This window comes from Vombatus ursinus, unplaced genomic scaffold (assembly GCF_900497805.2).
Source record: "Vombatus ursinus unplaced genomic scaffold, bare-nosed wombat genome assembly UNPS02014735.1, whole genome shotgun sequence".
Lineage (NCBI taxonomy): Eukaryota > Metazoa > Chordata > Mammalia > Diprotodontia > Vombatidae > Vombatus > Vombatus ursinus.
Window position 1 is genome coordinate 816,138 of NW_020954513.1, and position 12,535 is coordinate 828,672.

Genomic DNA, 12,535 nt, shown 5'->3' on the forward strand with positions numbered 1-12,535 from the left:
GCCATAAATAAATCACTATGGGCTTGAACACAGAGCGCAGAGGTACTTACATTGGATGGCGGCGGGCCTGGTTGATGATATCCTTGCTGCGGAATCTTGAGGTCGTTCTTTCTGGGACCTTAAAGATATAACCAAATATTTCAGTGCAATTCTCTACCATTGGGAAGCTGAGGCATTAATTTCAGGATGACTGGTAAACTAAAGTACACGTAGACTTTATAAATTAGATGAGAGGAAGAGTAGTACAATGGAAAGAAGGCTGGATTTGTAGTGAGAGGATCTGGGTTCAAATCTCACCTCCATTACTTCCTGTGTATCCTGGGACAAGTCACTTCCCCCTTCCTTGGGCCTGTTTCTTCCTATTTAAAATGGGGGGGGGGGGGTAGACTAAGTGGCCTTGGAGGTCTCTTCAGCTCTAGGGCCAGAATCCTCTGGGTGATCTTGGGCAAGTCCCTTCCCCTTCCTGGGCCCCAGTTTCTTCTTCTGTTAAGTGTGAGGTCCCTTCCTGCTCTAGAGCTATGAGTCCATGATGCTGGCTTCCCATTCAGTGTTCTTTTCATAATACAGCACTGTCTCTTAGGCCAAGACCAAAGTCCCCCACCAGGAAGGGGATAGCATAGCAGGGGAAGGGGCTTTAGGACTCTTCTAATCAAACTCTTTCACTTTAAAGAGGATGAAACTTGGTTGCAGAGGGGATCAAGTTCCTCAGGCTCACACAGAAGGAAAGCCAGCACTCCAACCCAGGGCATTGGCCTTCACATCTATTCTAGGCCACAGGTGGCCTTCAGGTCCTCTAATCTCAGCTAATAGTATTTGTTGTGGTATCCTTGGCTCATGTCAGGTCATTCTCCCCTCATTCTTTGCTCCGTGCCTCCGTTCTGGGATGCCTGTTCCCCTTCTTTGTATCCCTCTCTTTCAAAACCTACCTATTTTTGAAATGTGGGTACAAGACACATCTCCTCCATGAAATGTCCTCTCCTATAACGGGAGGGGCTTCATGCTTTCTTTCTTCTTTTTTTTTAGGCAATTGGGGTTAAGTGACTTGCCCAGGGTCACACAGCTAGTAAGTGTCAAGTGTTTGGTCTGAGGCTGGATTGGAACTCAGGTCCTCCTGACTTCAGGGCCAGTGCTCTATCTATTGTGCCACCTAGCTGCCCCAGCTTCATGCTTTCTAAAGAGGCTTCCAGCTCCAACAATAGGTGATTCAGGGAATCCATAAAGCCTTCTCCACTAGCCCTAACCCTTAGGGAACACTCCTTTAACTGATGTCCCATAGCTCTCAGGGTCTGGACCACATGTGAATCCTTGGTTCTTTTGTGTAGAATTGTCACATACATGTGTAAATCTTCTCTTCCCAACAACACTGGAGGTTCTATACTTGTTGCACAACATCCAGCACAGTATAACATACAGGGACCCTCAAGAAATTCTCATGGATACTTCCTCCTTCTTCAGTAGAGGAGGGAGACCATAAGTGTTGAATGCTAAGAAATGGGAAACAGGTTGTTTTGCTTAACTATTTTTTTCATGGTTACAAGGGAGGGCTCTATTAGTAAAATAATGTGGTATATTAAAAAAAAGACAAAAATTATCACTGTAGATACAGAATCCAGAGTGTTCCAATGATACCTCAGCGATGTCAAGAGAAAGAGAGGAAAGCCTCTAGCATGTTGGTTGGACATGTGGAAGGATATGGACAAGTGTGGCCCAGAATGGATAGACATGGACAAGGTGAGATCTGGATCAGTAGAAGAGAATGCCAGATATCTATAGTACTCCCCCCTCCCCCCTGCCCCAGAAGCTAAAGCAGAACTGGACATTTTCCCTCACTTTCTTTATCTGTCATCCAGATTAATATGAAAGGGAATTAAATAATCACTGAGAAGAAGTGGTACCTTTGGAGGCTGATCTTCAACTGGGTACTTGTTCCAAAAGACATCATCTTGCACTGAGGTTTTAGGCTTGATGGCCACGTCTGAGAGGGAGTAGCTGTGGTGGTTGTCTTTACTCAGCCGGAGGTTCTCATTCTTCAAATATATCAAAATATAGGGGACATAGATATATGTCATCACAGACTCGGTCACCATCCGATAACCTCATTAGTCTAAGATCATGTCCTAAATCTTACGGTACTTTTTAAAAAGCCCTGAAAACAAACATGTCATTCCTTAACATACAACAAAATACCTAATTCCTGAACTCAAGCAGATGTTAGACAGCATATCTATCTTTAAGGGAATTTCTTTGGAGGAAATAAATTAAATTCAAACATGAACACCCTAGTGAAACTAAGATTCCCCTGCCACTGAAATATCAATGCTGGCTTTAGCATGCCACATTTCCAAAGTGCTTCACAGTTAGATGCTGTGAGGGAAGAGCATAGAGAGAAGATGAAGTCCATGAAGTCCAATGTGGACAGCTCCAGTTTTACCCAATAGCAAAACAATGCAAGGAGTGAGCAGTACAGTCATTCAAGGTTGGAGCTAGGCCTCCTGATTAGAATCTGACTCCCGGTTTGAGCCTCAAAAATTGCAGGATTTAGGAAGGTGTAAAAAGAGAACATTCTGCACATAATTCAATATTTCCAATGGCTACAGTTAAGCAAAGAGGGAATGTGGTATAATGACTACAGGGCTATCTTTGGAGCCCAAAATATTGGGATTCAAGGCCCAGGCTGTGTGACTGTGAGCAAGCTACTTAACTTCCTCTCAGTGCTCCAGGTCACTCGCTAAGACTAGAAGTTGCAGAACAGGCAACACATGAACTACATTGGTAGAGGAAGTCTCCTACACCAAAGAAATCAGGGTCAGACCACAAAAAATCAGTAACTTAAATCAAGGCACAGGAGGCATGCTCATCAAATTCATAGGTGACACAAAGTTGAAAAGGATGACTAACACAGCAGGTAATGGAGTCAGGCTCTGAGAAGATCTCAACAGACTAGAACACTGGACTAAATCTAAGATGATGAAATGAAATAGGGAGAAATGCAAGTTCTTACACTTGGGTTCAAAAAAATCAGTTTCAGCTTGTTTTAAGGAAAAACTTCCTACAGGGCACTGGAAAGAGTACAGGATTGGGATTCCGAGGATCTGGGTTGGACTCTTGGGTAAAGACAATGACCATTTATATTCTTGGTAAATCACTTAACATCTTTGGGCTTAAATGATAAGGTTGGATTTTAAGGTCCCTTCCAGTTCTTAACCTGTGGTTCTATGAATTAGTTATCCAAAAAATGGCACCTCAGAGGGTAGTGGGTTCTCCCTCATTGGAGGTCTCCAAGCAATGACTAGATGACTACTTGTCAGGGAGAGTGATATCCAGGGGGTTCTGGTTCAGGTGAAGATTGGGCTAGATGGCTTCTGAGGTTCCTTCCAGCTCTTGAGATATGAGGACTAGCATCCAACCCTATATATCTAGTTCCAATCTCTCTCCTGAACTCCAGTCTCAAATCTGCCTGCTGTACATCTGTAGCCACAAAAATGGAAACTATATATCCAACATGTAACTCAATCTTCTTAAATTCACCCCTCCTCAAAATTAGTTGTTTGAATGTAGTCAGACCTTTGACAGAACAAAGGTCAAATTTAATCCTAAACTAGAAGAAAGGATAAAGATGAGAAGATTATTTATTATAAAAACTCCAATCAGATATCTTAAAACTAACTGTAAATACATTCACTATGTTTATTACCATTTTGAGAAAAGTGAGACCAGTAGCCCCCACAACAAGGAGGTTAAACATGTCCAGAAACTGCCTTAGATATCATTTGCTGCATGGCCAAGTAGAGGGACAGGACAGCCAAGATCAACAGCCACTTAAAATATTGGTTCATTTGTAAAACATTATGAAGAAGGACAGAAGAATAGGAGACGTACTGCCTCACAAAACTCTGAAAAGGCAAACAAGTCTGCAGAAAGCTAACCCAGCTGACCCAGATCACCCCAAGAACATCTATATATGAAACTGTAAGAATAACAAATAGATGCAAGATGGAACAGATCTGCCAGCATTTCTATTTTCATCATCAATGACAATGGAACTTTTGTATTTAGACTCTATTGTAGCATATGTGGTATGCCTCAGCACCCAACATGGTATATGTGGAAATGAAAATGGCAGTAGAGAACGTAGAATAAGGAAGAAGTGCAGGTCTTGAATAAACACACACAGACAATCCTGGGTGAAAGTGAAACAATTTTAAAAGCACTTTGGGATCAATTCTCAAGATACTTTAAAGACAGAAAATTTCCAAAAGAATGTTTCATTTTAAAATTTTTTGTAATGATAAGCCCAGAATTTGAGCTGAGGTAACACTCTAGATAGACATTCAATCTACAAAGACATAGATTCGCCCCAAATGGCATTCTGAGTTGGGAAGTCAACAAAGAGTTGTCTGTTCCCAAACATCTGGAGGACTATGTGGATTTGTTACTTTGGATTTAGATGTTTTGGTGTCACAGAAACAAAACTAGTGAACATAAGACCTGCCTAACAACTCTTCTTTTTCATCTCCTCCCACCAAAAACAAAAAAAAAACTCCTCCCCCACAATTACCACCATAGAAAGGAAGAAAAAGAACAATTAACATTATTTTAGAAGTTCAAATGAGCTCATGCTCTAGGGGAAAAGGGAAGAGATTATTTTAATGGACCTGACCCTAAAGAAAAATCATGCAATAGAAACCAAGAAAAGGGGCATCCAATTAAAAAGCATCAAGCATTTGGGCGATGTTGGAAACAACTGTTGTCCTAGTGAAAATATGGAGAAGGGAGAGTAAATGATGCAAATCCCTTCCTCCCTCTTTCTTTCACACCTCCAAAGCCCTTCCTTTAGTAACTGAGGAATGTTAATCATCTTACTGATAAGGAAAGGTCATTTTACCTTTGTTATTCCTGTCCTCTGCAAAGCTGGTGTACAAGGACTAGAGCTACTGCCAGATATCACTCTAGTGTGTGGAGGAGAATCATGGGCAAGGGCAAGGGTCCAATTCAGAGGTGTCTGGGAACCCTCAGACTTCTTCATCTTAATGTTCATCTGAAAAACAAAATGGGAAAGTGGGAATGAGGGCAAAGACATGGTGTTCCAAATATGTTTTTACCATCCTTCTAGTATCGGTATCTCTTACTTTTCTTATTCAGAAACTCAAAGAATTAAATTATAACTAAGATAAGATGCCCTAGAAGACCAGGCATGCCAGTATTAAACATTCACTCTGAGCCAGATGCTTGGGTTCATGCCTGGACCAGGACATTGGTGAATACACAGATGATATTGATCAGAAACCAGTGTTTCTGATATGGGCCTCTGCTGTGGTCATGGGAGCAATGGGGTCTCTCTCTGCCCAAGGCCACAGACACAGTGCCTTCCTCCCTAAGAGGAAAGGTACCTCAGTACTTTATTAAAAATATATTTGGTAGCCAAATCATGGCAAGCTCTATATGACTTACTTCCAATTAACTGATGGGAATTATCATCTGTCAATATAAAGTTCTATCTGCCTCCTGAAGTCCATATTAGGAAGATAACATATAATGTCCAAAACTCTGTTCTGGGGCTACTCAGCAAATTCTCCTCATCAAAATAGACTATAGCCCTCCCATGATGTGGAAGCTTTCCCCAGTTTTGATCTCTCTACTGATGGAAAAATGCTAAGCCCCCAAATGTTTTATCTTAAGACAGGAACCAAAGGTAAGATTGGTCTAAGACCAAACTCTCATTGAGTGCCATGGAAAATACCAGTGGTTCAGCTAAGGACCACATTGCAATGCCCTTCATTCCTCACAGTCACATACCAGTGGGGATTCAAAACCCATGGAGTATAGGAAACATCAATTCTATACCATTTGAACCAATTAACAAACATTTATTAAGGGTCTACTATGTGCCAGGTGCTGTGCTAAGTGTTGGGAATATAAAGACAAAAATGCTCAAGGAGCTTATATTCTAGTGGTGGAGAAAATATTCATGCACACATACGCATATACAAAACAGATATAAGTAGGAAGCATTAACAGGTTGGGTAACCCAGGAAAGGCCTCATGAAGAAAGTGGTGCTTGAGCTCTATCTTGAAGGAAACTAGGGATCCCAAGAAGTGGAGATCAGAGTTGGAGATAGGGAATGCATTCTAGGCCCAAGGGGCAGCTAGTGAAAAGACATGAAGACATAAGATAGAACATTGTATGGGAGCTACAGCAAGAAAACTAGCATGGTTGCACCAAAGAGTATGTGAAAGAGAATAATGTATAAGAAGACTGGAAAGGTAGGAAGGGGCCAGGTTGTGAAGAGCTTGAAATACCAAACAGAGGACTTTTTATTTGATCCTGGAGGTAACAGGAAGTCAATGGAGTTTATTGAGTAGGGGGTAGGAGTTAACATGGTCAAACCTGAACTTTCAGAAAATCACTTTGGCAGCTGAGTGGCTAAAAGTTAGAAATGACAAGCAATCTGGCAAGTGAATGGATATGGGAAATGAATGTGTGAAAAGTTAAGAAGGACACTGAGACTGTAGAGCAGTCTGAGCTATGAGTAGCATGTATACAACTCATGATAGCAGGGATTTGGTACACACCAGGTACTGAGAAGGCAGGGTTCTATATCAAGTCATATCTTCCAGAAGCATCCTTACAATCGATGTTCTGAAACTATCACACTAGTGTATAATAATTAGCAAGGGAGTCAGGTTTCCCCAGCAAGTCTAATAGATGATGAACACCTAAATGATTGCCAGGAGAGATACAGTCACCATCTGGACTGAGGAGCAGCAAGTTTCTTTCTTGTAATATCTGGGTCCTTTAGCTATGTCAGCACCATGGCCAGCAGTTTGTTGGCACTTGAGATTCTGACTGACACATGGTATTGTACTAGGTTACTGCTACTTTTTGGAAACTCAACAATGACAATAATTCTCCAAAAACGAGGAAAGAAGCAACCTGGGGAAAAATAGTTCAGAGTCTTATATGTGTCTTCTAGAGATGAAGGATTTTAAAATAACCATTTAATTTTCTGGGGAAAGAGAAGAGATTTCTAGAAAGAAGTGGAGAAATAACTAAATAAATAAAAGAAAGAAAAAAATGAATAATTTAAGTAAAATCCAAGAACTACAGAAAGGGTAGGCAAACAGGAGTGGGGGGAGGGGAGAAACTGTGGGAACAGATCAACATTGAAGTAGTTCAAGAAAAATTAATCACAAGGACAGAGTACTGACATTAATAGGAAGGGGATTTCAAAAAAGCAACATTAATGAAACAAATGGAGGAAAACACAAGCATAACCAACATAAATTTAAGGATAAATGGATTAAACTATCCAATAAAATGAAAAAATGACAGAATGGATAAGAAAAAAAACTTCAACAATGGATCACATACAAAGGACACAACTAAACAAGTAAAGACATGCTGAATCAAAATCAGAGACACATAGATTAAAGTCCACCCTGCTGAATGGTAGGGAATGACAATTATAGTTATTGGGAAAATGTCGATAAACAACTTTATGTTAATTATCACAATGCTCCATAATATGAACATACTTGCCCCCTGACTGAATGAATTTGCTTTGCACGCTTATGCAAAGACATAAGTGAATTCTAACAGCTAGACACAAACAGGATACATTTTCAATAGTTGGGGGCAGAGTCATAAGTGATCGGTGATCCTAGAACTTAGGAATAACAGGAAGAAACTAGTGCTAGGAAGGTTATAGTGTGTCCTTGTTGACAGCAGGTCCTACTCAGAGAGAGAGAAATGGTAACATGTGGAAGGCTGTCTCACTGAGTTGGGTGAACTCTATCACATATAGTTCAGACATCTTAGAAGCAGGGACAGGAGAAGAAGCCTGAGGTTGGAGATGGGGGTGGGTGGAAGAGAACTTCTGAAAAATGTGACCCTTGCCTGACTATTAGTGATCACCAGCAGTTTGCAGAATTCTGTTTAGCTTTGATCCTTCAATGGATCTCTACTCTCATAAATGTGGTGATACATTCCAATGGTCTAAGGCAGAAGTGTCAAACTTGTAGCATGCAAAACTCCCCAGTGTGACAGAACCAGATTAAAATGTAACTGAGAGATGTTTAATAAATAAAAATACAACACAACATACATAATGTCAATTTGTAGTATTCTAAGTCAATATATGACCTACAGGGATCTGTTTCTATGAGTTTTATACCAATGATCAGTTGCTGGAAAACTATGGTCATCCAACCTTCAGCTCATGAGCTAAAAATGGTTTTCCCATTTTTTAAAATAAAGTTTTATTGTGAAGTTCACAGGCCTTCCAAAATAGGCAGCTAGTGGATTTGACTCTCAGGCTATAGTTTACCAGTCTCTGGGATCACTATCCATCCATGTCCTCTTATCTATATCCTCCTATAAGTCTTTCCTAGGTGACCCATCCAATATGCCAAAGGCCTGTAGTGCAGTGGAAAGAGCGCTGGCTCTGGAGTTGGAAGGCCTGGGTTCCAATCTTGCCTGTGATGTTAACTACCAGTGTGACTCTAGGCAAATCACTTCACCTCTCTGTGTCTCAGTTTCCTCCTCTGCAAAATGATGGGGTTGGATGAGATGGCCTCTGAGGTCCTTTCCAGCATTGAAATCTGGGATCCTTTTGACATTCTGTGGATAGCTTTATGCACGAATGAAATTTTGCAATATACTCCACTTCCTCTACAAAGTGGATATTTATAAAATATGGGCCAGAAACCAAGATGGATAATTACTCTGACAGTTTGCTAGTCATTCCTCCTCAGGCTCAGTCACTGCAAGAGGACTGAGTAGACTGGACTGAACTATGTTTTCCCTTTAAAACATAACAAAAGCCTCAAATAGTCCAACCATCCTTATCTCATTGATACTGATTAGCTCATACTGAGGGTTAAGAGAGACCATCCCTGTGTCCCTGACTCCACCCATTTTGCAGACAGTTTGCTTATAAGGTCACAGGCAATGTTTTGAAAATAAATATTGATTCCTAAGTGAGAAAACTCAGATATTTTTTCCAATTCTTTCTTGAGTCAAAATCTTCCTGAGACAGAGCATGTGCTCAGCAATAGGCTATGCTTCAATTAGAATGACATTTTCTTTTTTGTGAAGATCCATGGGCCCTGGGACTTAGGCTTATCTGTATTATTCTGGTATCATCTATTTTGGGTTCAGGGCATTTTCTTTTCAGCTAATGAACAAATCCATAATTTCTATAGCATGACCTGATAGCTACATTCAAATCTTTGATAAAGAAAAGTTCAACATAACAGTTTTTTTTTTTAAATCTAGGGCTTATGTTCTGATAACCACAAAGGTGTGATCACTCCTGTCTTGCAGAAAAGTTGCTGGCTGTAGGATGTTGTTTTTTCCTAGGCACTGGCTTGCCAAGTCTGTCTGTACATAGCATCATATAGTTGGAAGATACCTCAAAGGTCATTGAGCCCAACTCCCCCTTTTTACAGAGGAGAAAAGTGAGGCCTAGAGAAGTGAAGTGATTTGCAAAAGGTCACACAGGTCAGAAGTGCTAAGAGCCAGGATTCAAACCCAGGTCCTCAGAATCCAAAGCCCACACAACCTCTTGACATGCCAGGAAACAGCTGGATGAGAAACAAAATAATGCAGCTAATCATCCAGATGTTTTGGCAATCACTTATCTCTAAACCTATCCAGATGTTTAGCCGTCAAACATCTGGATGGCCGCCTGTGTTTTTCACTTTTCATCCTGGTGTTTGGCATCGGATAGTCCCAGCCTAAGCCTCTTTATTTATGTTCAGGGAGTTGATTTCTCAGAAAATTGTTGACCCTGGGAAGTAGATGCAAAAAAGAATATAAAGGCAGAGATGTTTTTAGATGAACTCAACTGGTTACAAAATTCCCAGAAAAGATTACAGATAGAAACAAGAAAGATAATCCCTATTTTGGACAGGCAGCATTTTGTCTTTAAAATGGGGAAAAAAAATACATACATACATATATATATATATATATATTATATGTATGTGTATATGCATATATATATACACATACACACATATATGTCAATGAAAACATTGAACATATGTACAGAGGTCCTTAATGCTTTTGGTTTTTTTCCCCTCCTCATTCATTCCAAGCTTCTCTGAGAAATAGTTAACATTCTAAAAAAACCAAGAATAACAGCAATGCATGTATGTAAAACCCAGGTGACTTTGAACCAAGCAGGCATGGTTGATCTCTTAGCTGACTGATCAGATCTGGGTGATCTGACCATTTACTCTCAAGCAGGGTGAGAAGATGACTGTCACAACCAGGTGTTATTACATGAGGCCAAGAGCAAACACATCATTGAACAAGACTTCAGGGAAGATGCAGTGCCCCCTTTTGGTAAAACAAACTCTTCTGCCAGTGGTTAAAATTTATAGAGCAATAATCATCATTCACTTTAAAGGACTTTTAATATCACTGGGCAAGTATGTAATGGAGATTTGCCAGTGGAAGGCTTCATAGCAGCAGTGACTAAGGAAAAGAAGACAATGACCTGGGGCCCTGATGTTGATCAGTAATAACAAGATGAAAGCAAGTTTTCTAACACATCATCAACATGTGATCATATTTGTACATGGGGAGGGATGTGCACACAGACTGCGCTGAATTCACATACTTTCAACTGGTCCACTGCCCTTATGATATTTTTGACAAATGGTTATCTAGGATTAGGAATTCAGGCCATGGCCGTGCTATATTTCTTGTACAAGAACAGAACCTATCATTAACATCATGCTCTAATTGACTGGGCTAATAGAATTCTGAATTTTAGATCTCATCTTCCTTCCATGCTACTGAGGCTCTACCCTCCACCTCTGACCTAGAACCCAAGTACCTGACACTCAACAGCCAACTTGGGGCCCTAAAATTATGATTGCTGAGAATTCACCATATCTAGACGCCCTCAGATCTGTCACACTGCCTTCTGGCCATCTGTCTGCCAGACATGTACCTCCTCCCTGTTCAATTCACATAAACACATTCCTAGAAAGGGTGTTCAAATCTATGGCTCCATTTGCTATCTCTGATGTTTTCTGGCCACCATTCCCTCATATGAATTATCTTCCCTTATTAAAATATGAATTATATTTCCCTATTAAAATGCAAACTCCCTGATGGAAGGGACTGTCTCTATTTTGTCTTAGCAACCAGCACAGTGTCTGGAACATAGTAAATACTTAATAAATACTTGTTTCCTCTCTCCCTTTCCCTTCTCTTTCCCTCTCTTCCTTCCTCTTTCCTTCCCTACCTCCCTTCTTCCCTTCCTTCCTTCTTTCCATAAGCCCATTACTACAGACAAGAAAGAAACATAGTGGAAAATGGCTACAACCTAGACCCTATAAGAGTGGTTCTCAAAGGGTGTGCCATGAAACTACATTTCATAGACTGAAACTTCCCTAGCCTCTGCCCCTAGCTGTACCTTCAGATTTGGCATCAGTAGAGTCGCAATAGTAGCTCTATCAGAGGAGACACAAAGCCCCTTCCTCTGCCAGGAATCCTGGTATGGAGGAGGGGAAGGAAAGGCAGAGGAATTTCAAGGCTGGAGTAATGGGTCTGGACGCCCAGTTTTCCTAGGAACTCTTCTGTTGCCAATTTAAATGTTTCAATGTGTCATGATTCCTTATGGCAATGAATACTATGCTGTTAGCAAAAAAAGTTTGAGAACCACTGCCATACCACAACTTAGACACCCCAAGAGCACAGCAGCCATCTAGAAAAGATTAGTAGGGGGAAATGAATTGTAGCTGTGCTCCTAGCCTTCTAAAAAGTGAAAACCAAGGTCACTTATTTTTAAAAAGTCACTAAAAACATAGGAATAAATGAACCTTTCCTTAATATGATTTATATAAAAATAAAAGCTAACATCTGTAATAAAGGAACACTAGAATCTTTTCCAATAAAATCAGAGGTAAAGCAAGAATGTCCACTGTTTTAGTTCTAGAAATTCTAGCATCAGCAATTAGACCAGAAAAAGAAATTGAAGGAATAAGCATAGGCAAAGAGGAGGCAAGATCATCTCTATTTGCAGATGATATGATTATTAATTTAAGTAGCAGTGTAATTTTTTATTATATTGGCATGGCTCAACCATGAACAATGAATATTTCTCAAATTATTTGTTTTCTATTATTTCTAAAAAATGTTTTATAACTGTATTTAGCTAAGTCCTGAGTGTGTCTTGATGAGGTTAACTCCCAGATATTTTATACATTCTGTAGTTACTTTGAATGGAATTCCTTTTTCTCCTTATGTTGGGTTTTTATTAGAAATAATAAAAAAGTTGATGATTTTTGTGAATTTATTCTGTAACCAGTTACTTTTACTAAAGTTATGAAAATTAAAATGACTCTGGGTTTTCGTCTCACACCCATTAGATTGGCAAAGATGGCAAAAGTTAAATGTTGAAGGACTTTGGGGAAGATAGGTACACCAATATACTATCACTAAAACTGTAGGACAGTCCAATTCTGATTTTGAATTACATTAGAAAAGTCACTAAATAGAACAGACCCTTTTATCCAA

At 40.0% G+C, this 12,535-nt stretch overlaps 1 protein-coding gene across 1 annotated transcript in view; it reads right to left on the reverse strand.

Annotated features, from left to right (window-relative positions):
• LOC114042722 (mitogen-activated protein kinase kinase kinase kinase 4-like) overlaps positions 1-12,535 on the reverse strand; it is a 228,954-nt gene that overhangs the window by 65,623 nt on the left and 150,796 nt on the right. The window contains exons 15-17 of the mRNA XM_027861416.1: positions 4,886-5,038; positions 1,896-2,027; positions 51-118 (exon numbers count right to left, since the gene is read on the reverse strand). Coding sequence (XP_027717217.1) covers positions 51-118; positions 1,896-2,027; positions 4,886-5,038 — 353 coding nt within the window. The remainder of the gene's footprint in view (positions 1-50; positions 119-1,895; positions 2,028-4,885; positions 5,039-12,535) is intronic.